This window comes from Nannobrachium achirus, assembly GCF_963921795.1.
Source record: "Nannobrachium achirus genome assembly, chromosome: 18".
Taxonomy (NCBI): Eukaryota; Metazoa; Chordata; class Actinopteri; order Myctophiformes; family Myctophidae; genus Nannobrachium; species Nannobrachium achirus.
Genome location: NC_137825.1, coordinates 13679828 through 13706844, shown reverse-complemented (window position 1 = coordinate 13706844; position 27017 = coordinate 13679828). Strand labels below are relative to the sequence as shown.

Below are 27017 nucleotides of genomic sequence, written 5' to 3'. Positions count from 1 at the left end.
TACTTCTCCCCTCAACACCAAACCTCTTCCCTTTCTCCTCTCTCTTTGGAGGACCCCCTGAAGTTTGAGGACCCCCTAGGGGGCCCGGACCCCCTGTTGAAGACCCTTGGTTTAAAGGGATGGTTCATCCCCCAAAAGATTTTTACATGGTTTAAGCTTCTTCAGCAGGTCATTGTTGAGAGTGGTTGATCATAAACAAGACTCAGGTGAGACGAACGATCACAGAAGGCTACTTTTCTTTTGTTCCAGTTAGAAAAAGAGGTTGCATAAATCGCACATTTTGATCAAATGAGCCAAGTAAAAAAAGAAAACAAGACATAAACAACGACAAATGCATCTTATAAATTACTAAGATGTAAAAGTGCTATTCCACGGAAAAGTATTTAAATAGGAGCTTGGTTTTTGGCAGGGCGTTTTGTTTGTTTCAGAGCGAGGTAAGAGTGATAGTACAAGTCAAGAAGGGCATCAGGCACTGCTGTTTCTGTGCAAAATGAGCCATATTAGGACATATGAGCCATATTAGGACATATGAGCCATATTAGGACATAATGAGCCGCTGGTGTTTTCCTCCTCATAGTTCCTGTGTCACTCTAATTCAATCGGAAGCCCTTGGAGGGGGAGGGGGGGGGGGATGACACCGTTTCTAGGCAATAAATAAACGGTCTGATTTAGACTTGGTAGCGCGCCTGCGTCGCGCACGGAAAAATAGGCACATACTGTACCGCACACACAGCGCGTTGCTGTGAGCTCGTAGACTGTCTATTTTCGATGGCACGACTCCGGCACGCAACTAAGCAGAAATCAGGCCTAAACATACAATACAATACAGTAGGCTACCGCTAGGCTCCAGGACACTTGACTGACTTCTAAAAGTCTACATTTCTATTTCACAAGCTTATTCCTTTGATGGCAATTTGAGGTGAAAGTTCTGAATGGCTTCAGCTCGCGACCTCTGCTTCTTTTAATTACAAAACAATGTCCAGCCTTTTTTGTGTTTGTTTCTCTCTCTTTTTTTGTTGTTGTCGCATTTTTCTTAATTAACGCACACAGATGTGAGCCACTTCATCAACATCATCATCAGCTGTGGACTTGTAAGCCCTGTTCTCGCTCAGGTCCTCTTTGGTTTTCTGAATGCAGGTGAAGATCTCTCTGAAGAGAGCCTTGTACTCGGGCTGGTGGAAGTCGTCCTCCATCATGTCCTCGGGGCTGGTCCCCGCGGTCCGGCCCAGGGACAGGGACAGGGGCCCCGGGTGGCGGGGAGCGGTCTGGACCGCCTTGTGGCTCTGGCTCTCCTGGTCCTGCTCCTCTCCCTGCCGGCATCGCCTCAGCAGCTCGTCGTACTTGGCCTGCAGCGCGCTGTACTGCGCGTCCACCTCGTTGAGCAGCGAGATGCCGCGGTACTTCACCGCCTCGGAGCGCCGCACGCACGAGCGTTCGTGGAGTCGGTAGTCGGGGTCGTCGCCGTCGTGACGATAGTGTCGCTGGATTCCCGGGCTTTCGACGTCGTACTCCTCCTCCTCCTCGACCTCCTCAGACTCCTCCTCCATGGCGCTCTCGTCCTCGGAGTGGAGGAACACGCAGCCCGGCCGCATGGCGCGAGGCGTGCTGCAGGACTCCGCGTGCCACAGGTGGCGCAGCTCGTCTGCCTCGGACTCCAGCTCGGCTAGTCTAGCCTGGAAAGAAAGAAAGCAAGAGATGTACAATGTACAATTTAGGCATTTAGCAGACGTTCTGATTCCAGAGGGAATTACAATAAGCAGGTAATACATCAATACAATAGGCAGCATCAATACATCAAATGCATAGAAATATCAATCTGGAAAAAAATTACGTAGGTAGACCATATGCACGTAAGCAGTTATATATCAATTATATAAAACCTAAGAATGCTAGCTAGCTTTCATGTATGGTCATTGAGGTTAGGTGAGTGCTACAGTAAGTTCTATGGGCTAAGGTGTTTGAAGAGATGAGTCTTCAGTCCACGGCGGAAGCAAGGGAGTGAGTCTGTCGTTCTAAAGGGAGTGAGTCTGTCATTCTAAAGGGAGTGAGTCTGTCGTTCTAAAGGGAGTGAGTCTGTCGTTCAAAAAAGGAGTGAGTCTGTCGTTCTAAGTGCGCCAGGAAGTTTATTCCACAGTTTGGAGGCCAGGAGGGCGAACTGTCTAGGACAAGTGGATTTTTGTCTTGGGGTTTTTAACAAGGGTTCTGTCAGCATCCCTGTGTTAGCTGATCTGAGTACGGATGCCATGTTCTCTTCCCAACACCCATAACTTTCATATCGATACAGAGTAAATCCATTAATAATTGTTAAAGTGCAGCTCCAAGTTAGTAAAATAATCATGTCAATTGCACAGTAAGCGTATGAAACAGTAGATTCAATACAAAGTATTACTGTAAATGTAAAATCTCCTTAGACTGGCATAGACTGGCCGATACCACAATTTTAGACCGTGTTAGCAGCTTTTCTGATACTGGTATCAGTATCGAAACAACTCTGAAAGGCGATAAAGGTTTAGGAAGTGCAGCGTGTTGGCACAGGAAACACAGACATGACACGTCGACACGGCCAGCAATGAGTCAGGTATCAAACTCTAGCTGGACTGTTTCCAGGTTGACCAAGCAATATTGATGATGGGTACAGTATATGATGTGATATCACACTGTACTTATCCTTTCTGCAGATAAGGTTATTATATGATTGGAGCCTTTTTATTTTAATAGCAGGGTGCAAAGATGTCAGATTACATCTTCGACAGGTCATGAAGAAATACAGGCTACAGGTGATTTATAAACAGGTGAGAGGCCATTTAATTAGCCGGTTCAATGTCTAGAGCAGGGGTTTAACCAAGGGCGGATTCACACTGCGGTCTTGGGACCGGTCTCGAGGCTACTTGGCAGATGTTTAGACCGGTTTTGACAGTGTGAAGCTTGCGGTTTTCCTTAGAAACGGATAGCCTCGAAACCACCTCAAGAGGTAGTCTCGAGACTGCATTGTGCGACCTCGAGACCGGTGAGCAGCAGTGTGAAGCAACCGTCCTCAAAACCGGTATTGATGTTGAACGTGACCTCATATAATGTCGACGAGTCAGGCGTCGGCACAAATAAACACTGGGTAACAGTTGTCGACATGGCCATGGGATCAGCGACTTCGTCTCACAGAGAGATTGCTTGCTTGTAGGGCTGTCTTCTAAAATTATTTTTTTATATCACCAGTTAGCCTACTACTGCGGTGCGCTGGACTGGTGTCATGTACTTCCAATTGAGAGAAGTAACAATTGGCGAACAGTTATTTATTGTCTCGCACCAGCGCACTGAGCGCAGGGCAGGGTGAAAGTGAGACGGAACGGCCAGAACCACCGCTCCGTTAAAACATTCGGAACACGGGTCTGTAATCATCATGTGTTTAACCCGAGAGGACCCGTACTGTGTGTGTGAGACGTGTGTGTACTTTTTGCTTTTTATGCAAACCGTAAAGCAAGCAATCAATCAATCAATGCGTGTAGTTGTGTGCTGTCACTGCTGTGCTGTTTAGGCTGACCTAGGATCAGATTCAGGTCCGTTATTAGCCGTGAGGCAGCGACATGAAGTATGGCTGTAACTGTGAGATGATAATGCTGCTCTAGGATCAGATTTACAGCGGGGGGGAAAGAGATTGGTGCGTGCGTGCATGCATGCGTGTGCATGATGCGTAGCAGCTATACTCCTGCTGTCGCCCGTCGGGAAAGAAAAGCAGAAAGACCTAGCCTACAAGTTAAACCATGAAAACAAACCGAAAATAACCTATATCCCTGACTTTTGTTTCGATGTTATAGATTCCTTGGCACTGCTATGCCTGCTTGACGTGCCATTAATGTGAATATTAAGCCACACTGTGGCTTGTGAAAGCGTTTCAATTGTAGGCTACGTTGATTATATATATTAAATAATAAAAATAATAACGTGTGCTACGCTGGACGTCTGAGGTCTGACACAGATACTCGCTCATCATTCTGCACGTTTATTACTGGCTCATCATTCTGCACGTTTCTGCCCCTGGAAAATAGCAGATCTACAAGCTCACAAAGCGTCGCGGATGCGAGGCATTGTGAGCTTGTAGATCAGGGAACGTCGCTCGACCCAAGACCGCAACACTGGTAACCACACTGCGCTGTCGCGCGTCATTGAATTGTTACACCAGCTTTCGTGCCTGAATTTATTGGCGACCACCATCAGCAATGTCGCATAGTTGATGACACTATGTGCATACCGCCACCTATAGGACCGGGCTGTATAGTGCTAGTGATCTCCAGGGAGGCCAGAAGGTCTGCCAATGTGAATGCTGGCCAGCGTGAACCAGCAACCGTTTTCAGAATCAGTTCTAATCAAACGGATTGCAGTGTGAATCCGCCCCAAATCGCTGAAAACATCTGCATACAATGGACAAATGTTCACAGGCATATAACTGAATATACAGAGCAATCCATCTCAAAATATTGACCCCAGGAGCAAAGATCGGAGTTCACATTAAAATGTGCAAATGATATTGGAACACAGAGAAGACCGGGCCTTCTCTGTGTTCCAATAAAATTTGAATGGGCAGCTAGCAAAGTGTGCTGCTTTCTATTTTATTGTTTAATAGTGTTTGTTCCATTGGCTGGCACCTCATAAGGAGCGGTGTGCTGTGCACCTTTTCACAACCATATACTGTATGTTTGGAACCCATAGATACCTGACAGCCATACCTATACCATACCATAACCATACTTATGCACCTTTTCATAAGCGTATATGTTTGTAACCCATAGATACCTGACAGCCATACCTATACCATAGCCATACTTATGCACCTTTTCATAAGCGTATATGTTTGTAAGCCATAGATACCTGACAGCCATACCTATACCATACCATAGCCATACTTATGCACCTTTTCACAACCGTATATGTTTGGAACCCATAGATACCTGACAGCTATACCTATACCATAGCCATACTTATGCACCTTTTCATAAGCGTATATGTTTGTAACCCATAGATACCTGACAGCCATACCTATACCATACCATAGCCATACTTATGCACCTTTTCACAAGCGTATATGTTTGTAAGCCATAGATACCTGACAGCCATACCTATACCATACCATAGCCATACTTATGCACCTTTTCATAAGCGTATATGTTTGTAACCCATAGATACCTGACAGCCATACCTATACCATACCATAGCCATACTTATGCACCTTTTCACAAGCGTATATGTTTGTAAGCCATAGATACCTGACAGCCCTCCATCATGCGTAGCTGCTGCCCCAGCGCAGCGTTCTCGCTGGCCAGCAGGTCGGCCTCTCGCTCCGACGCCTCCCTCTGAGCGCGCTCAGTGGCCAGCTGGCCCTGCAGGGAGCGCAGGGAGCGCCGCAGAGACGCCTGTTCCTCCTCACGCCACGACAGCCTGGGGGGCGAGCGGGGGTCGTCGCTGGGGTCGTCGGGGTAAATGTCAGAGTACCTGGAGGGAGGAGGACGACAGGCAGGCTGTAACTAGAAATGCACTCTGTCGAGGTGCCAACTTGCGCCTTGTGCACAAGTAGGCCATGTATGGCCTACTTGTGCGCAAGCAGAGTGCGCCATGAGGTGCGCTCACCACTGGCGTCACCGCTTCCAAAAAAGAACAGATATTTCTACCACTTTTTGTGGTCACATGTTCAGATACTGGATTCTGATTGGCTTAAAACAGTGGTAAATCAGTCAACAACCTTGAGTTGGCTCATGGACCCCGCCCACTGTTGTGTTGCAGTTGTAACATTTCAAGTTACAACTGTGTTTTCTTTCATTTATATGGTAGAAGTGGTAGAAAAGCAATTTACCATTAGAGGGTCGTGGGTTTCGCCTTGTGCCACAACCCTGAAACAGTGGTAAATCAGCCAACAACCCACTCCCTCTCATGGTAAATGGCTTACATATATGACCAATGACATCACCACTGGCATCACCAGGCATACTGGTCCATCATTGTTAATGATGACGTTGCCAGAGATGCTGGTCCCTGATTGGGCTACGGTCTTAAACAAGAGAGGACACCGACCGAGCCGATTGCAGTACTTGCGCACTCTGCTTGCGCAAGTGATGACACCACTGATGACAAAACACAGTCTGCTGAAGGTGAGATGCATTGTGTAACTCGTGCAAGACCCCACACAGTAAGGGAAGTTAATTTGCATTGCACGTTTCACACAGGAAGACAACTCAAAAGTCCCTTACATGAGGCCGAAAATGGCATTTAACACTTACAGTAAACTCTCAAAAACAGTAAATTGCCGTTCTGCTCTTTCCCCCCTCAAGCTCACACCATCAGGGGTCTCGAAAACTCAAAACTGGTAGCACAAACTGGTTCTAATTCACCTTAGTTTAAACTCCCGTTTGTGTCATGAATACAACCAGACGTGTGAATATTAGGCGGCGATGATGCAACAATATTTTCGGTTTTATTCACAATATTGAAATAAGCAGTAGCAGATCTGCTAGTTTCACATGATTAAGTATATACTGTTAAGTGGTGAACCCATCAACATTTCACAACACATGGGTGTCATTAAACAGTAACACTGATGTGTTAGGAACAGGAAGCCTGATGAGATCTGACACAATATTTCTGTGAGAAGAATCAAGGACAATATTAAGTTGTGGCCTGTGGAGATTAGCATCTAGGTGAAAGGTTCCGGTCAAAGACCAGATGAAGAGGTAGTAGCTTGGACTACAACCTTAAGCTTCCAGTCACATCCAGGTCAGGAGGTCATCGGCTTGTATTCAGGGGTGTAATTCAGTGGTTCTCAACCTGTGGGTCAGGACCCCCAGGGGGGGGGGGGGGGGGGTCCCAAATTATTTTGGGGGGTCCCCAGATGATTAACTTAATGTGCAACATTGTTTTCTCACTCTCTCAACAGTAAACAAACCAACAACGTTTGAGTGTATAGAGGGTATGTGCATATTTCTAAAGTGACAATTTAAGGACTTTTTAATAATGTCAAATTAAACATTGGCCAAATTGTCAAATATTAGAGACGGAAATTGTGAAAATAGCCGATCTACATGCTCCTCGCATGCACCTCGCAACGGGAGGCGTTGTGAGCATGTAAAATTGTAGATCTGCTAGATCTACTAGTTACTTACTTTGTGGCGTTTGAAACATACATTAACCACTTCAGCCCTATGTACAGTACATTTCTGACATTTGAAAATGGTCAATGCGACGTATTGTGAGCTTGTAGATCTGCTATTCTCAGAGTATTTTGACACATTTTAAATACTTGAAATGGGACATTCTGCATAATACGTTTTTTATTTTATACCAATACCTTTGTACATTTACAAGTACATTTAGAATCCTGGACTTATTTTGCCGTACCACTAGGGCTGTCACGATGTGACATTTTACATGACGATAATTTGTCACTCAAATAATTGGCGATTAACGATTTAATTGTGTTTTTGTCGTTGATAATGACATTTCTGTTTGGCTTTTAGGCTTTGAAGTTGTACATGGTAGATATGACACATAACCTAAATATACAAAGACATTACTGACATATTTGACAACTTACTACTTAAAAAATAACTTTGATAGTGGAAATAGCCGATCTACAAGCTCACAACGCGTTGCATCGCGACGCGTTGTGAGCTTGTAGATCTGCTATTTCCACTATTTTTCACATTTTTCACATTTCCACTATTTTTCACATTTTTCAACATGGAAGCGATTATGACGATTATGAAAAATAATCACGATTATTTCAAAAAAATCACGATTAGACGATTATGTAGTAATTGTGACAGCCCTACGTACCACTGCTGGTTTTGGCGTTTGGAGCCTCCGTGCCCTCTGGCAGGGATAAGATGAAGACTGCAGCACTAACTGGATTACACACACAGACTGAACACAGCCTCCTGGGAGAAGAACCGTTCCATCTCCTGCTACTAACTGGTCAGCAGGAAATTAACTAGATATACCTACTCACACTGTGTGTGTGTGTGTGTGTGTGTGTGTGTGTGTGTGTGTGCGTGCCCGCGTGCGTGCATGCGGTAAATAAAGGGTGCATTTACTCAGCGCCTTTATACAAAGCGTGTTACATTCGCCCATTCACACACAGATGGCAGAGGAAGCCATGCAAGGCACCAAGCTGCTCATCAGGAGCAGCTAGGGGCTCAGTGTCTGGCTTTAAAGGACCTTTGACATCGAGGCAGGGGGAGTCAGGGGAAACTATCTGTCTCTCTGATGTGTGTGTGTAACCATTTACACTAATGTAGAGTTTTTCTTTCTTTAGTATTTGTTTAAACTGGGAAGCAAACTTCTCTTGCTCACTATTCACACAACATGAATGTTCTCTCATTAAAGTCGAGCTGAAATGAAAGATCTGTTCTTCACACTTTTAGATCATTATCACTATCATATTGTGCTCCTATTTCACAACATGTGTATTTTTTTACATCAAAATCCAATACTGATTTCTTGCTGTATTACATTTCCCCGTTAAACAATCTTCCACTTCTTGCGAGACAGAGTAGGCCACACTGCTTCTCTACATGCGATCTGGGGACCCACAGGGGTCTTTCAGGGGGTTCTAGTGGGTTCCCAGCAAAAGGAGGAACAGTTTTAAAGACTTCTCCTATTTAATTTTATCAGCTATGAAAGAAAAAAGCTGATCTACAATGCGTCATTCTCTTCTCTAACGGGATTACATGCGGTGTTGATTTTGATAGCAAATTTTGATTTAGTTTCAGTCATAGTCTTTTCAATAAAGGCTTGTAAAACTGTTATCTTAAGAGCGCAACACCCAAGCAAAACCAAACATAAAATGACATAAGAAACTCCACTAGTCCCTGACATTATAGTCTAGTTTTTAACTTGTATTGTATTTGGTCAGAGAATTTTAAGTGAACCTGTGTTTTGTTAACTTTCGGAGTAATGTTATCCAGGTTGGGCAGCTGCACAACAGAAAAGTTAAGCTTTTGGTCATGCTTCACCTGACATCACAATATATAATATAAATGGTAGGCGTAAGATGGAATTCATTTCCCAGCGGATTCCTCATGACTCGCGTCATGGCAACCACACTTGCAATTTCCCGGAATTGCATCTTTCTAGTCTTTTATTTCGTTTTTATCAGTGAAAAAAGGTACTTGACGAAATCAACACTGCCTTGACATCTCCAAGGCAGTGAGGGTGTTAACCTGCTAACAAAAGTCAAGTAGTTTCACTTCCTCTTTCCACCCACCTCTTATCTCTATCTAACATGATTGGCTTAACTTTTCCTTCAGAACAGCCTGTAAACAGCATGAGGGCGATTTGAAAGCAATGATAAGGTGTCTCCACACCAAACACACGCAAGAAGAAGAAGAAGCCTACTTCCAACAGCTCCAAACTGCCAGTCTGTTGTAGTCTGCTGGCATTAGTTGGCAAACTTTGTCATTTAAAAGTCAGGCAACGAACATTGCATTCAGACGGCTGGCAGACGCTGGTTTGACACAAATTGACAGTGTTGCCAGGTCTGCTCATTATAAGCTACTTTGACCTTGTTGTGGGCTCGCCTATAAGGCGAGCACACTTTAGATATTGTCATTATTTCTATACCAAGTTCTCCTCAAAACTTCGGTTCCTTTCTACTCCTACATACTTAGTGAGAAAATGAAAATAAAAACATCAATGTGTTTAGTTTACAGTGGCGAAGTGTGCTATTATTTTCTATAGCAATCGGCCAAATGGTGGCGCTGTAGGAAGCCTTCGAAAGTGCGATCTTTGAACAGGTATAGCTCATGCTGTGTTATACATACAGCCATGAAACCTGTATACACTTAAGCGTCTCCTCATGCCGAACAACTTTTACCCTCTAACTTTTGACCTCTGACCTTTAGGTCTCCCACAATTCGGAATTATATGAAAAACAGTAAAAATCTATCTCCTCCTGGGATTTTCGTGTCAAGTGCACAAAACTTTTTTCACATGAACTTTGGACCAATACGGTCAGATTGATCAACCAGATTTTTTTTAAAGTGAAATATATTTTTTTAATAATTCAAACAATATTGCGGTTTTATGCAAATTATTCTTCGGCCTCTAAATCATACATGCAAAGTTACACGTTCATGGCATTTGGCAAAGATGTGGAGGGTTAGTCAAAGTATCACTGAAACCAATTTTATTCCAATCGGCCAAAGGGGGGCGCTATACGAAGCGTCTGAAAATTCAAACTTCAAACGGGCATAAGTCATGACTCGTTTCGTTTGAAGACATGCAACTTGTTACACGCGTGCTTTGACTCAAGCGGAAGACATATGTGTCGTTGTTAACTCACTTACTGCCAATTAAAAATGCCCTCGAGTGGCATTAGTGCCAGCCCTCTCCATAGACTTCCATGTAATTTGTAGTGCACAGATCATGCACACCCATGCACAGATCATGCACCATGTTTGTGCAGGCTGTTCACAGCTTTCAAACAAAAAAAAAAGATTGGAAATCCGTTCAGGCATTCTGGAGATAATAGCCATTATGTTTTCCTAAAATGTAAACAAAGATGGCTGCCATGTTTGATAGATGGGGTTGCTATGGGGGTTAAACATGCAATTTCGCGATTTCTATCATGCCTACTACATTTTTTGGGGTCCAAAAATTTTTTTTGAAAAATTTTTTTTTTTTTTGTTTTTTTTCTAAGTAAAAGTCGCCCAAAGTCGCTTGGCAGGGAAGCCCATAGTGAGAAAGTTGCTCTAAAAGTCGCCTGGCACTGTATGAGTTAAGTAAGCTCCGCCCTTCAATTTTCCGCCATTTTGAGCAGTTTGTAAAACGCGTAAACCCGCTTTTATTCTGGAATTTTCGCGTCACGTGCACAAAACTTTTTTTACGTGAACTTTGGACCGATATCTAAAGATCTGTCAGATCGGATTTCTTTAACATTGAAACATGCTTTTTTAAATAATTCAAACAATATTGCATTTTTATGCAAATTATTCTTCTGCCTCTAAAACATACATGCAAAGTCACATTTTCATGACAAAATAGTGTAGAGGGTTAGTTCAAATATCACTGAAACCAATCTTACCCCAAATGGCCAAAGGGGGGCGCTATATCATTTTGAGCAGTTTGTAAAACGCTTAAACCCGTTTTTATTCTAGGATTTTTTTTGCAATTTGCATGAAACATTCTACACGCAATCTAAGGACCTTTATCTAACATGCCTATGAAGTGCACACAAAAAAATTATAAAATAATAATAATAAATATAGCTGCAAGCAGCGATAAAGTGGCCAAAGCCAAAAACACCTCAAATCATGAACACAGCCTGGGATGTGCGTGAAATCTTGCAAGCACATTCCCAATAGGTCAAGGAACAGATACCAACCTTCTCACATTGGCCTGTTATAGCGCCACCAGCGGGTCAACTTTTGCACAACACATTTTTGGAACAAAATGGACCAATCTTTGACGTCAGTAACGTCAAAGAGAGCACTGCCTGCGATCTTGACATTTTGTGCTTTTATAGCCATTGTTTTCTGGCTTGAAGCGAGCCCACAATTGTTTCGAAGGAACAATATTTTTCTAGTTTTCCTATAATGTTGCTAGTTGTGGGTTGCTTTTGTTTGGGCTTGTTTCTTATTGCTTATTTGGCCTTGCGTTCAATATTCTTTTAGAAAATAGCTAATGTAATAGAGAAAGAACGAACGAAAAAAAGATGGCAGAAAGAAAGTCGGAAAAGTACTAGTCTGGTTGCCAACCATACTAACTTTTTTTTAAATCCCCCTAAATCCTATATAACATGTTGACCAGGGTCCCCCAGGGGTCTAGATTCAGTCCACTCCTTTTCCCCCTCTTCAGTAAAACAACGAAATCCCACACTGTCCCTTCAGCGTGGAATGTATGAAGCAAACACTACAAGTTAAGTGACTTTTGCAAACACCACTGGCCCGATATACAGTTTACTGTACTTTGAGGAAACTAGTTGACAATTTGTCATTTTAAAGTCATATTAAACACATTTTAACCTGGCGTCACAGTTTTGATTATGTGTCAAAAATAGCTAAAATAGCAGATTCACAAGCGAAAAGGTCTATGACTGAATGTGGTTAAGTTGGTCTGCCACTGTGATGTTTCTGAGAATGTTTTACACCTGTGGTTCTCAACCTTTTCAGGCTGCGACCATCAAAAAGAATCATATTTGAACTGGGGACCTCCCAACCTTGGTTAAAGAACCAGTGCCGTTCAGCTTTCTTGGAACCTTGGTTCGTTCTTGCGAACTCCGGCTTGTGTTTCCACCAGATTGAACCAGAGGAACCAAGGATTTTGTGGTTCCCGTTCCGAACCGTAAAAGTTCGGAACCGGTTCGGAACCAACTCGGTTCTCGGTGGAAAAGCTCGCCTCTGGTTCATCACATAGTCGGGAAAAAGAACCTGAACCGGTTCTTTGCCGGTGGAAAAACGCCCAATGTGATGGGATGTGTTTCTCACCGGTGCTTCTTCTGCAGCTCTATGAGGCAGGCCACGCTGTGCGTGCTGTGGGGTCTCCAGGACCCCCTGAGTTTCTGGGAGGGAGAGGGGCTGGTCTTCATTCTCTCCAGCTGCCGCTGCATGCCCTCCACCTGGCTCTGCAGCCCGTCCACCGTCTCCGTCAGCCTAATGGGTGCAACACAGAACATCATCCAGGTCAAGCAGACACACACACACACATATATATATCAAGACTCAGGTCAACTTAAGTTTGGACCATTGTTTCTCAACCTTTTCAGGCCGCGACCCCCAAAATAATCATATTTTGTATAACACGGTTCTACTGTGAAAATAGCAGATCTACATGCTCACAACGCCTCACGTGGCCAGGCGTTGTGAGCATGTATATCTGCTATTTTCACAATTTCTGCCTCTAATTTTCGACAATTTGTCGAAAATGTTTAATTTGTCGTTTTAGAGGTATACATTTTTTTTATAAATACCTTCTATACACTTAAAACTTTATGTTGGTTTGTTTACTTCTCTGTAACTTTGTAAATAACCTTATACTGCTGTGCTGCCTCTGGGCAACTGATTTTTTTCCCCCTTGGGATAATAAAGGTATCTATCTATCTTTACTGTTGAGTGAGAACATGCACATTAGGTGCACATTAAGTTAATCATCTGGGGACCCCCCAAAATAATCTGGGGACACCCCTTGGGGTCCCGACCCACAGGTTGAGAACCAGTGGTTAGTGGTTAACGGCCTCTAAAGAAAAACTGACTCTTTTTATTTGTTTAGACATTTGTTTAGACAGATTGAAAATACTGCGGTGTGCGTGGCAATGTAAACGTATGTTTTCTCATGTCAATAAAGCTCCTTTGAATTGAATTGCATGCTAGGTGGTTAGGTGGTGGTGACGCGCTGCCAGATAGATCAGTTAAGCATGCGTTCTACTCCTCATCGCATGTTTGTTTACATTCACGAGTGGTTTCACGGCTCACTAAATTTGTATTCCTAGGATGAGCAGGGCAAGGGAGCGTTTCGCTTGCTCACTATAGTCTCAAATATCGCCTACGGCTCTGCGCCACCAATGTAATAAGCATACAAGACGTGAGCCATGACATCACCCATTCTGTAACCCCCTGTTGCTCGTTTCAATGGAGACGGGAGGCAGAGCGTTTTCCACCCTGGAAACGCTCTGGGGTTGAAAACGTTTTGATAACGCCGTTGCATTCAAGAGTCAAGGGTTAAATGTTCCATCCCAGTGGCCTGCCATTGCCTTTGCCCAAAAGGAAAAAGTAGTCTTGTTGGAGCAACAGAAAGTTTCGGTTGTTTGATTCAAGGGATTTTGTGTTTTGTGTTGTTTTTTAATGTATTGTAATTTGTACTTTTTAAAGTTTTTTATTAATGGGTTTTCGATTATTGTTTGGACCCAATGTTTTATACAATTGTGTCAATAAAGTAAACTAAACTAGGGCGTGCTTGTGTCTCCTTACCCCTGGATCTTCTGCTGGGCGGTCCTGTTGTCCTGGCTCAGCTTGCGGTTGCTCTGCTCCAGCTCTCTGGACGACACGTCCAGCTGCTCGTACACCTTGGCATGCTGGTCATTCACCTGCCTGAGCTGGTCCACCTGCTTACTGAGATACTGGAGGGGAGAGGGAGGGAGAGAGAGAGAGAGAGAGAGAGAGAGAGAGAGAGAGAGAGAGAGAGAGAGAGAGAGGAGAGTTTGAAAACATGACCAATTAGAAGAAACTCCCATACCTGCTGGGTGAAGTAAAACAATGTGCAAACACAGGAACAAGAAGTGTGAGCTGCTGTGATAGGAGAAGGATATCAAATGGAACCCAACCACCTTAAAGACCATTATATATATCCCTGCTCTGCCTGCATGTAACCTTGAGGCATGAAAACTGTTACACTCCTTTCACTTGTACATATTTTGTTCCATTTATTGTATTGTATTGTATTGTATTGTATTGTATTGTCGTGTACACTACTGCTTTGGCAATGTAAATGTATATTTTCTCATGCCATAAAGCCTGTTGAATTGAATTGCATTGAGAGGGGGGGGGGGGGGATAGAGAGACACAAAGACAGAGAGAGGGGAAGTGGGTAAATAAAACAGGAAGGAGAAGATGCACTTGTGGTTCATGCTAATCCATTTTATTTTACTTTAAAGATGGGGTAACATGATCACTGTCACTGTAATTATTATTACATAGGGGACTGTTCTTTTGCTGACTGCAAGTAAGGAGAAGTAAGGGGACTTACACTTACTAGTAGATGGACTTCAAAATAAAACCCATGTTGACTAATCATAGTACGCGTTTCTCTCTCAGTGCGAGTCTTATTTTGACAAACCACTCCAGGAAGTCTGATAGTTAGTTAGTAGCTACTTGTTGCAGCTGAGGAAGATGAATGCTCTGCCAAACAAATGGATTATATTAAATGTTTGGCCCGCTCAGATTCACCTTTTTATAAAGTGAATGTCATGCACTATGAAGTACCGATCAGTACCGATCGCAGCAGTGGCGAGTCTTGTGGATTGTGTACCTCTCATTCTCTCTCTCTCTGTTTACTTTGAGCCATCCTCCTGCCCCCCCTCTTGCTATGACGGGAAGATATCCCAGCACAGTATAACCACGCAAGGGGGTCTATTAGAGGCATGTAAACTTCATAGACACATAAATAACAGAGAAAGTAGTACACAAATCATGGCACCCCATCTTTAACAAAACAATTCACTGATTGTCAAATCCCGCCCCATTCTGCTCTGTTACTAAGTAGTACAAATTACCCTGGGCAGATTGTTTTTATAGTGGCAGTGAATGGGGGAAAAAGATTTTTCATAGCCTCATTACAGCTATATAAAGTACCAAAAAAAAAACATCTATGTGATATTAATAAAAAGGGAAGAAAAAAGTACAGTAGTTACATAGCAAAACAGTAGTTTTCCCCCGAAAATATATGTTTTAATTAGTTTAATCCTCTGGATCAGGCAGAGGAGAGAAATAGAAAGAGAAAGCGCAGTGCATCTTGGGTAGGAAGATGACAGCCAGCCTATAGTTCTACTCACATAATAGGCTGGCTTTCGTAATTCTGCCCATTTAAAATATATGTACCCAATCGAAACTCTTAGTTACATTGATAAGGTCCATGTGAACTAGTCTGTTAAAGCGGTGTCAGGCATAATCGCCTATAACATTTTCGCTAGGGATGCGGTATCGGTACTCGTGGTATCGGTACTCGCCCCGATACCAGCCTATTTTGCAGTATCGGTACTCGTCAGATACTGCTCACAAAGCACCCGAGTACCCTGTGTGTTCTGCCACTTCGCCTTTCTCTCTCTCTCTTAAAGTATCAAAAGTAAAAATACAATATGTTTGAGCATAGCAGATCTAGAAGATCATGCACAGTACAGGAATTTCCATGGGCTAAACCTGAAAAAAAAAGTGAAATGTGTGGCAGTTGTGCCATGTTCTGGGAAAGCAATGCAATTTAATGTGTTATATACAGCCAGAAAGTGAGGAACATCTGATAAATAAATAAAAATAATAATAATTTAAAGACATTTTGTATTATTAATTGTACTCGTATCGGTACTCGGTATCGGCGAGTACTCAAAATGAAGTACTCGTACTTGTACTCGGTCAGCAAAAAAGTGGTATCGGGACATCCCTAATTTTCGCCAGGTCTTTTCGCGGGGCACTTTTGCCATGGAGGAGAGTCTTTTCACCTACCTGTCTGAGCCATTTCGCCTATACCCTCAATTCTGCTGTCAGACTGTCCATGTTTTCATATTATCTCTTTGTCATTTAAATATTATAGTGACTGTGACAGTGGTGTTACATGTCAAACCTACACACGGCTATATGCACTCCATAGTAATCACATAAATACAGAGCTATTGGAATCAGGTGCGCCCAAATAATTAATTAATCCATGTCCCGATACTATACATTCTTTGGTGCAGTATTGAACAGTATTGTAAAATGAACTGTATTGTAGGCCTATATTGTTTTAACATTAGGCTATACAAAATATATATGTAGGCTATTAGCCTATATAGGTCTATATAAGATATGCTACACCTAAATAGCCTATAGAATCAACCTTGCCTGTCAACAGGCATAAAAAACTATTTTGCCATTTTTTAGGAATAAAATGTGATGTAAATAATAAATGTCAAGTAAACTGTTAGATTCACTTGACACCACTGTCACAGTCACTATAATATTTAAATGACAAAGAGATAATTTGCAAACATGGACAGTCTGACAGCAGAATAAACCCTTTTGCAAATCCCGCCCCATTCTGCCCTGTTACTATGATGGGACATTAACCCTGGGCAGATTGTTTTTATAGTGGAAGTGGATAGGATTTTTTTTCCCTTCATAGCCTCATTACAGCTATATAAAGTACCAAAGGAAAAACACCTAGGTGATATTAATAAAAAGGGAAGACAAAGGTACAGTAGTTACATTGCAAAACAGGGGATTTACCCGAAAATATATGTTTTAATTTGTTTAATCCCAGTGGGACAGAATCCTCTTTGCAGATTCTTTTATAGTGGTAGTGGATGCGATTTTTTTTCCCTTCATAGCCTCATTACAGCTATATAAAGTACCACAAAAAACACATCTACGTGATATTAATAAAAAGGGAAGAAAAAGGTACAGTAATTACATAGCAAAACAGTAGTTTTCCCCCGAAAAATAAATGTTTTAATTAGTTTAATCCTCTGGATCAGAAATAGAAAGAGAAGCGCATTGCATCTTGGGTACTAGGAAGAGGACAGAGAGAATGTTTCTCCTCACATAATAGGCTGGCTTTTCGTAATTCTGCCCATTTAAATTATATGCACCCAATCGTGACTCTTAGACCATTGATAAGGTACATGTGAACTAGTTTGTTGAAGCTTATTCGTTATGATGAGCGAGATCGCTTGACGCTTGCCGTCGCTATCACCGTACCGGCCGATCTCCGTGTCGCGCACTGCGGACAGTTTTTGAAAGGCTGAAGCAACATTCTCCACTGCACAAACTCCACCCCCGATAGCAAAAAGTGAATGTTTTTTTCTGGTTGGCCAGTCAGGGAGTCTCAGGGACCAATCAGAAGGCTGACAAACGGTCTATTGAGGGTAGGCGAAATGGCTCAGACAGGTAGGTGAAAAGACTCTCCTCCAAGGCGAAAATGCCAGGCGAAAGCACCAAATGCGTGTAGGCGAATATGTTATAGGCGAAAGTGCTGGTGACCGTTAAAGCTTATTCATTATAATGAGCGAAATCGCTATCACCTCGCGGGGCCGTACTGCACGCTCGCCGTATTCCACAGTGCGCACCGTGGTGGAAGAGCTGAAGCAACATTCTCCCACTGCACAACTCCACCCCCGATAGCAAAAAGTGAATGATTTTTTCTGGTTGGCCAGTCAGGGAGTCTCAGGGACCAATCAGAAGGCTGACAAACGGTGAATTGGCCTGAGGCCAATCTTACTTTCCGTTTCTGACCCCTGCTCTTAAGTGTTGACCCAAAGTATAACCAGCACCATCAAACATAATTATCCAATTATCTGTCTGGGTGTCCTCGGTGGCTGGACCAATTGATCTGAATCCGCATCACTATTAGCATATGAACAGACCTGACATAACTGTGAAGCCTGTTTGTCACTTTCACAAATCGTATACTGTATATTAGCATTTTTATGGTGTGTCTATTCTGCATCTAGCATGAGGCATATCTATTCTGCATCTAGCATGAGGCAACATTTGTAACCAAAATCTTTGCATCTGGGCCGGGGGTCCCCAGAAGAAAAAATCACACCCGTGTGAACTGAGCGGTGGTTTACCCACCTCATAGATCATGTGTACCGATTTTTGTGACATTTGAAGAAAATATGTAGGAAAAGGAGCAAAAAGTGTGTTTTGGAGAAAATTCAAGATGGCGGAAAATCTATCCTGGCCTATATGGGGAGATGCGTCTTGACCCAAGGAATCCAGGGAAAAAAGAATTTTAATTTTCCGATCTACGGTTCAAGAGTTACGGGGCAAAACGTAAAAAAAAAGTGGGCCGTTATACCATACCACCATGAGGCCGAGTGATGTAATTATTTTTCGATTCATTCTTAAAATCATTATGAATCTCCTCTCCGAGGTTTGAAACTGTAGCTCCTATGGTTTACGAGAGAAAAATACTTGAAAGTGATTTCTTGCATTGTCCCATTATAAGTCAATGGGGACAATTAAGCGTCGTTTTTTGCCGATTACGTCGGCATGGTAAGGCGGATCGGAACGAAAGGTAATAGCACACCATTCCCGGCCGAGCCGCACATTTTGATGTATATATTGCGCGAGTGGCGTAAATGGTGCGGCACTAGTTACGCGCCGAAGTTTAGGCTACATACAGACACGGACGGAGACAGACCCACACACGGCCACGTATAGGAGCGTTGTGACCACCGCTCAAAAATCAGATTGAGATGGGGTCTGCGGCCAAACTGATATATGTTTTTCAGAAAACTGTTTTGGATTTACAAGACCTTTGTTGACTCAAGAATGCTGTTTCTGCTGGGAGGAGTGTGTGTGTGTGTGTGTGTGTGTGTGTGTGTGTGTGTGTGTGTGTGTGTGTGTGTGTGTGTGTGTGTGTGTGTGCATGCGTGTGCGTGTGTACTTTCAAGACATTTTCATGTTATATTGTTTTTATTATATTACAAATTTATGCTTTACATTTATGCTTTACATGCTTATATTTTGCTGGGTTCTCCAACATTTCTTCTGTTATTCCTACATTTCCACGTGCAAGCACCACTAATCCCTCATATAGTCTATTGTACACACCCCATCACCTACACTCTGCACATAATTTGACGCACATATCTTTGAACGGGTACGACTAGTATTTTTTATCTGTCAAAGTTGTTCCTCGTCTTGCGACCCTGGGCTGTCAGAAGCCCTCGCCAGCTACTCTTGGGACCTCTGGCATGAGGAAGTGTGACTTCTCAGGAATGTAGAACCTCACCAGGACAACCATAAGGGCAGGTCGTTGCCCTCAAGAGCTGAATGTCTCAAACAGCTTTCATTTAGACAAGAGCTGTTCAGAGAGCCACAGACACAATGACCGGTGTCCAGTTCAAATTGTGCAAGCACCTCTGTGTGTTTCTCAGCACTCTCTCGCTACCTTTGATACCCCTCGGAGAGCACTTTATCTTATCAGCTGAAGTAGACGAGGACACATTGAACCTTCAGCCGTCTTATTCTTGCAACAACAACTTGCAACGATGACATAATGACGAAGCAAAAATGATAGCAGACCTAACATTAGTGTTATCATGAAAAATGTTCGGGTCAAACTAAACGACAGAGAAAGTGAATTTGCTGAGGGGATACTGAACTCACTTGCAGTGTTTGAGCCCAGGTTCCTGTGCATATTTCTTTATCATTTACATGTTTTATGAGACTTATGTTTATATACACAGTATAACATATTCCTATGTCTTTATTCGGCAGCTATTAACAACCACACACATTCAAAGAAAGGTTTTACGATATCTTATCTCATAAACTTTTCTTATCTCATCGTGAGCTTGATTCATGCGCTTCATCGTGCCACACAGTATTACAGTGCACAGTGTGCTTTAGGCCGCTGAGCCACTGCGGCCAGGCCTTTTAAAGTAATTACTCTGCTCAGCTCCACAGAGCTTCATGACACCAGGGAGGATTTAAGCACCAGGCAGGCAGGCACCCTGCTGGGCTGACCTGACTCACGGGACACTGAAGTCAGATCCCAACTAAGAAGAGATGAGAGTACAGCTCCTGCTAAGATGCTGTGTTGATTGTGTTGCAGTGTTCATTTTGACAGAAAATTTAGATTTAGATTTTAGTCAGTATTTTGAATAGAATTCTATTTAGTTTGTCATCTGTCATCTGAAGTTTTAGTCTAGTTTTAGTCGACTGAATATAATATTCTCAAAATCTTACGATACCACTACAGGCCTTTATGGTGTTGTAATGGCTGATTTTACACTTGGTTATATGCTGAAACGCGTCACGCTGCTATGTTCACCCGAACGCAACATAAAATCATCTTGTAGTTCTACTGGATCTCTTCTCCACTAGTTCCTCCCTAACATTTTTGTCTAGTTTGTATTTGACAAAATTGCCAATATATTTAGCCTTAAGTTTTAGTCACCATTGCTTAGTTTTTATTTTGTTTTTATTTCATTTTCGCCAGTGATAAAAAGTAGTCGACGAACATTCGTCATAGTTTGTGTCAACTAAATGAACACTGTTGTGTTGTTATCTACACAATCAGCACATTGTGTGACAAAGGAAAAAGTAGATAATCTTAGTCCAAAACATTGCCTTGTACAAAACACTGCCTTTTGATGTTTTGGTCAAAGGTTAGATTTGAAAACCTGCCTATAGTTTCTTTATCAACTCAGGACGACAGTGAGTGTCATTTGGGGTCATACCTAATTACCTAACGTTAACCTCTTGACATTGACACACAATCTACAGCAGCGATTAAAAGGGCGACAATGGATAAAGTATTACAAACAAAAAGAGTGCAGAGTCAATCAAGGGCAAGGAAAAACACTTCTTGAAGCCCTGCAACAACCTTTTTTCTTTTGTTGCAGCACGTCTGATCGCCTGATTGATACAATCTGATTGATAAATATATATATAAAAAGATAATGTACTGTACTGTGTGTGTGTGTGTGTGTGTGTGTGTGTGTGTGTGTGTGTGTGTGTGTGTGTGTGTGTGTGTGTGTGTGTATACACACACTGACTGTGACTAAAAACAAGATCCTTCTATCTTACATTATGGACGTTATGTAATGTCCAGGTTTATGTACTCTTCATTATCTCAAGTGTAACAACTGAAGTTACACCCCCCTCTATCAGCTATCTAATCAACATACTGTAGGTACTGGGTAGATTAATCCATTTAGGCCTGCCCTGAACACATTATGACGCAATGTTTTATGCTTTAACTATCAAAAAATAGCAGATATACAAGCTCACAGCGCGGCACCGAGTGCCGCGCTGCGAGCTTGTAGATCTGCTATTTTTGAAAAATCGTGAAAATTAGACTTTTGATCCGATTCTATAAGTGTCTTTTGAATCCTTCTAAGGTTTTTGGAAAAAAAAAAACTATATGCCAGCAATCCGGCCAGCCATCGTCAAAGAAAAGGTCCCTTTCACTTAAATGGAGCTCAGTTAGTCTGTTCTTGAGAGACTACTATGTCAGTGGTTCTAAAACCTTTTCATGTGAAGGACCCCCAAAATGATATGTATTTGGCCACGGACCCCTATTTCAAAATATCTAGTTCCAGGGACCACCCAGAAGCAAAAATGTAGTTACAAACGTTAGCTTTATATCCAAAGATTTGCACACATTTTCACGGCTTTTTCAAAAAATAGCAGATCTACAAGCTGGCAGCGCGGCACTCGGTGCCGCGCTGTGAGCTTGTATATCTGCTATTTTTCACTGGTTAAAGCATTCAATAATTCTAGGCCTAAATGGGTTAATAATAGACAGAGGGACCAGCAGGTCTATTCTTATACCTCGATCTCCTGCAGTTGCTCCCGGTTGGTGGAGTACATCTGCTGCAGGCCCAGCTCCAGCTCCCTGTTGCGCTCCAGAAGGGTCTTTCCCAGCTCCGCTGCCAAGTGCAGGTCTGAGGGGGGGGTGAGAGAGAGGACATGAACCCACCACCCATAGGAACATAGCTATTCTTTTATTAGCAATATTACTATCAATTACTATAAGGAATTAAGCTCCATTTCATAATTTACATCAAGAACCCAACACCCACAAAAACATAGCAATATTACTATCAATTAATATAAAAATTAAGGCTGGGACTTTAACTGATTAATTGCGATTAATTAATTACAGAAAATTAACGTGATTAAAAAAAATAACGCATTTTAATCGCACTTAGTTTTTGCACCACAGAACCTTCAGTTTCGGGCATACCGATCATAGCGATGCACCAACCAAGAAGAGACAACAAACGCAAAGGGAGAAGTAGTCGATCAGAGCGCTTTGCTTGGCCCAGAGGATGCGAAATTTAGATTTAAAAACTCACTCGTTGATTCACTCGTACAACAAAATGTGTTTTACTTGAAAAAAATGATTCTCAGGTCAAATATCGATGTGTGATTAAAATGTGATTAATTGCGATTAATTAATCACAGAGCCTGTAATTAATTATATTAAAATTTGTAATCGCATCCCAGCCCTAATAAAATATATTAAGCTCTATTTCATAATTCACATCATAAAAAGATAGTGAAAATAGCTGATCTATGCGTTGGGAGCTTGTAGATTGGCTATTTTCACCCATTAAAACAAATACACACCCCGTTTGAAGTGAGTGGTGGTTTAGTTAATGGTGAGTTAATTTCATTAAGCGTCCCACAAAACTTGGCCAATGCCCAGCTTTGCGGGATGGACATACATACACACAAAGCCAGATGTAGGAGCGGTTAGCAACACTCAAAAAGGACATAATGACATGTCCAAAATAGGGGCTGATTATTCATTTAAATATCAATTGTTGTTCATAATCAACAATTACATTGATTAGTTCGATTGAGCCCATACACTCAAACATCAATGTTTAATCGCACTGAGGGGAGAGATTGGAGATTATAATTTGGGGCCAGGTTGTAGTTGTGGGTGTGTGGCGCTGCTGTAGCCTTCTAATCCAGCCGGTAAACACTGAAACACACACCAGGGCTTTGCTCAAGCCTTCAGGCACACGTTTAAGTGTCAACAATGTTTTCTGCTATTGTTTGTTTGTTACAAGTAATTCGTTTTCAGCACAGCAGCCCTAGCTTCTCTCTGTTTTATCAAGCTGTTGGAGGCAGGCAAACACACACACACACACACACACACACACACACACACACACACACACACACACACACACACACACACACACACACACACACACACACACACACACACTTTGTTTTATAATCTGACTGCTCAGTGCTCAGGCAATAGGTCTATGTGAAAATGTCACAATTGAGAGATTCAAGTTTTCCTAGACTAGAGGCTAGCTATCACTATTGCTGGCTCCACTTGTGTCAATTTCTGCAAATGGCTGGTGTCATTAAAACACAATTAACCTATTTGTGTCAGCCTACCCTTTCAATTTGCTGCATACAGTGGCCCAGTTGGGCTTTGCATGTCAAGGACCCCCAAGTTGACACCTATTATCCCACGGACCCCCATTTGAAAAGATATGCCAGGGTCCCCACAAGAGAAGGTTTTTACAGCAGTGATTCCCAAACATTTTAATTTCAAGGACCCCCGGTTTGACATGCTTAGTCCATTGGTTCTAGAAGTGTGGTCCGGGGACCCCCAGGGGTCCATAAGGGAGTTCCAGGGGGTCCCCAGCTAAATGATGTTTAGAAAACTACATGGACCCTTATGGATCTGTAACTCAGAGAGTGTACAAATGGTCAGAGGTACATTAACATTAATTTTACAATATAAAATGGGGTCCCAGAGATAGAAATGCCATTAGATGGGGCTCCACAGCCTATAATGCATGTCAAACTGGGGGTCCTTGACATTAAAACGGTTGAGAATCACTGCTAGAGTTGTAAAACCTCCTCTTATGGGGGGTCCTGGCATATCTTTTAAAATGCGCAGGGGTCAATTTGGGGGTCCTTGAGATGAAAAGGTTTGAGGACCCCTGCAGTAGTAGTAGCCCATTATGAATATAATTGCTGCTGACACCTGCTTTTCCAGGGGTTACCTTGCCTTTCATTAGGTGAACAATTCCTCACGCCTGGTTTCATTACAAACGTTTCAAACATGAATGTATTTAATTATTGCAGCCAGGAACCAAAATGGACCCTTATGGGGTCTGTAACTCTGAGAGTGTACACTGTCAGAGTTAAATTGACATTGATCTTACAATATAAATTGGGGTCACAGAGATAGAGATGCCAATAAATGGGGGTCCTTGACATTAAAATGGTTGATAATCAGGGCTATGGAGCTGTAAAAACCTTCTCTTATGGGGGACCATGGCATATATTTTAAAATGGGGGTCCGGGGTCTTGTTAGTGTCAATTTGGGGGTCCTTGACATGAAAAGGTTTGAGAACGACTGCAGTAATATTGCTGACACCTGCCTTTTCCAGGGGTTACTTCTTTGCCTTCATAAGCCGGTGAATAATAATAGTTCCTCCAACCATTTCATTTACAAACGTTTCAAACATGAATTAAGAGCCAAAAAGATGCTCAAGAAGGTGTGCACTACAGTAACCAGCAGAGAGACAGAGGAAAACATATTTAAATGTGTGTATCCATGAGGGAGTTCCCCAGCTAAATGATAGTTAGGAACCAAATGGATGGGGTCTGTAACTCTGAGAGTGTACTAATGGAACCAAATGGACGTCCATTTGGTTCCATTCGTACACCCTCAGAGTTAAATTGACATTGATCTTACAATATAAACTGGGGTCCCAGTCAGAGATAAAAAATGAAAACGACTGCAGTAGCCTAAATTAATATAATTGCTGACACCTGCCTTTCCCAATCTTCATAAAGGTGAACAATTCCTCCCACCGTTTCATTTACAAACGTTTTCAAACATTAATTGTCATCATCATTGTGGATCATCAAGGTGTGCAGAGACAAAATAAACAGATGTATAAATGTGTACATTCTTTTATTTAACTTTAAACTACAATGTACACTCAGAGTTAAATTGCCATTTCAATATAAAGTGGGGTCACTGAGATAGAAATGCCATTAAATGGAGGTCCTTGATATTAAAATGGTTGAGAATCAGGGCTATAGAGCTGTAAAAACCCTCTATTATGGGGGACCCTGGCATATCTTTTATAATGGGGGTCCGTGGTCTAGTTAGTGTCAATTTGGGGGTCCTTGACATGAAAAGGACTGCATACAATTATAATTGCTGACACCTGCCTTTTCCAGGGCTTACTTTGCCTTCATACGGTGAATAATATAGTTCCTCCAACAACCATTTAATTTACAAACGTTTCAAACATGAATTATGAGCCAAAAAAGGTGCTCAAGAAGGTGTGCACTACAGTAACCAGCAGAGAGACAAAAGAAACACATTGAAACGTGTGTATATCTACCGTGTTCAAGGTCCTGCTGCTTGCTGTACCACGGCTCCTCTTGCTTCACGTCAAATAATTCCTCCTCCACGATCATGTCTGCGAGCATCTTGACTTTAACGCCCGAAAGGCTATAGCTTTAACTCATGCAACTGTTGTTTAAACACCGGTTAATGTGACTCCCTGTAACGGCAGTTATCATTTATTTTTAGTTCAGTTTGTGCAGCCTTTTCTCTTCTTGTTTCCCCAGGCTGGTGGAGTAGAGTGAGTGCTGGTGCACTGGGCAGGGTGCAGGGTGTCTGACTGTGTGTCTCCTTGCGGTGTAACCGGCGTTCTGAGTGGAAAGAGGAAGGCGTTGCAACGAAAGTGGTGACCTGTGGAATACTGTCTGCCTCTGGAGGTCGCTGTTCATTTCCTGTCTTACCTTATTCATCTCCTGTAGGAATTATATACAAATGAACAAAAATGTTCTATATAATTCTGACCCAAGGAATTCAATTCAATTCAGTTCAAGTGGGTATTATAGAAATTCAAGCTCATCTTGACTCTATTCAAACAGCAAAACGTACTTTACGTACTTTTACTTTTTCTTTCTTTTTTTTCATGTGAAAACAACAAAAACACGAAGACAATCTCATGTAAACTGACACTGCTGCTATTTTATGAGCATTGCAACAGAGACTAATAGACTAATAACTGTTAATTAGCCTACTGTAACTGAAAACAATACAAAAAGGCCTTCAGCCTTTTATAACATGACCTCACTGGAATATTTCAACCTGTTTACACAAGTGACACAATATTTGCTGACTCATTAGTTGTTGTTTATTCTTCTTCTTCTTTTCAGTTACATTTGATTAAGATATCTTTCAAATACAGCTGGGTAGTGCCAGGGGAGGGCATATACTTTCAGCTGGCCACATATCTATACTATAATTTTGCGAATGTCTGTCTGAGTGAGTGTCTGTATGAAACAGCGTTTCTCCTCGGTGGCTGGAGCAATTGATCTGAAATCGCATCACCATCAGCATATGAACACACCTGACATAACTGTGAAGCCCGTTTGTCACTTTCACAAATCGTATGCTGTATAATTGCATTTTTATGGTGTATCTATATCTATTTAGCCTACAGTACCTTTTGTGACCACACATGTTAAGGGAGGGGCGCTGTTGTTCAGGCCATGCACAATCACACACAAACCCACACACACACACACACACACGGGGGGGGGGGGGGGGGGGGGGGGGGGGGGGGGGGAGTGTGTGTGTGTGCAGGCGGGCAGGCGGGCAGGCGGGCGGGCGGGGGGGGTGGTTCTGGCCCTGTTACAGATGTTGTCCAAAATCATGCAGATCGGTACACAGTATCTCTGTAGCCGTTAAATGGAACGGGTATTTCTTACATTGATGCTCCTACATATTAGCATGCAAGCACCAGTTAAAGTTACTTTCCATCCCTC

The 27017-nt window shown here is 42.4% G+C and overlaps 2 protein-coding genes across 4 annotated transcripts in view; both read right to left on the bottom strand.

Moving 5' to 3' along the window:
• Positions 1-1037: 1037 nt before the first annotated feature.
• On the bottom strand, positions 1038-25667 carry LOC308302889 (cerebellar degeneration-related protein 2-like; the record flags this gene model as incomplete). Its single annotated transcript, XM_080747207.1, has 6 exons — positions 1038-1673; positions 5256-5481; positions 12465-12629; positions 13944-14092; positions 22011-22123; positions 25580-25667. 6 exons carry the CDS (start codon positions 25665-25667, stop codon positions 1038-1040), a joined length of 1377 nt encoding a protein of 458 aa, XP_080603333.1.
• Positions 15155-27017, bottom strand: part of eef2k (eukaryotic elongation factor 2 kinase) — a 369092-nt gene continuing 357229 nt past the window's right edge. For all 3 annotated transcript variants that reach the window (XR_013963007.1, XR_013963008.1, XR_013963009.1), the window contains one exon: positions 15155-15173. The gene's annotated coding sequence lies outside the window, so the exon portion shown is untranslated. The remainder of the gene's footprint in view (positions 15174-27017) is intronic.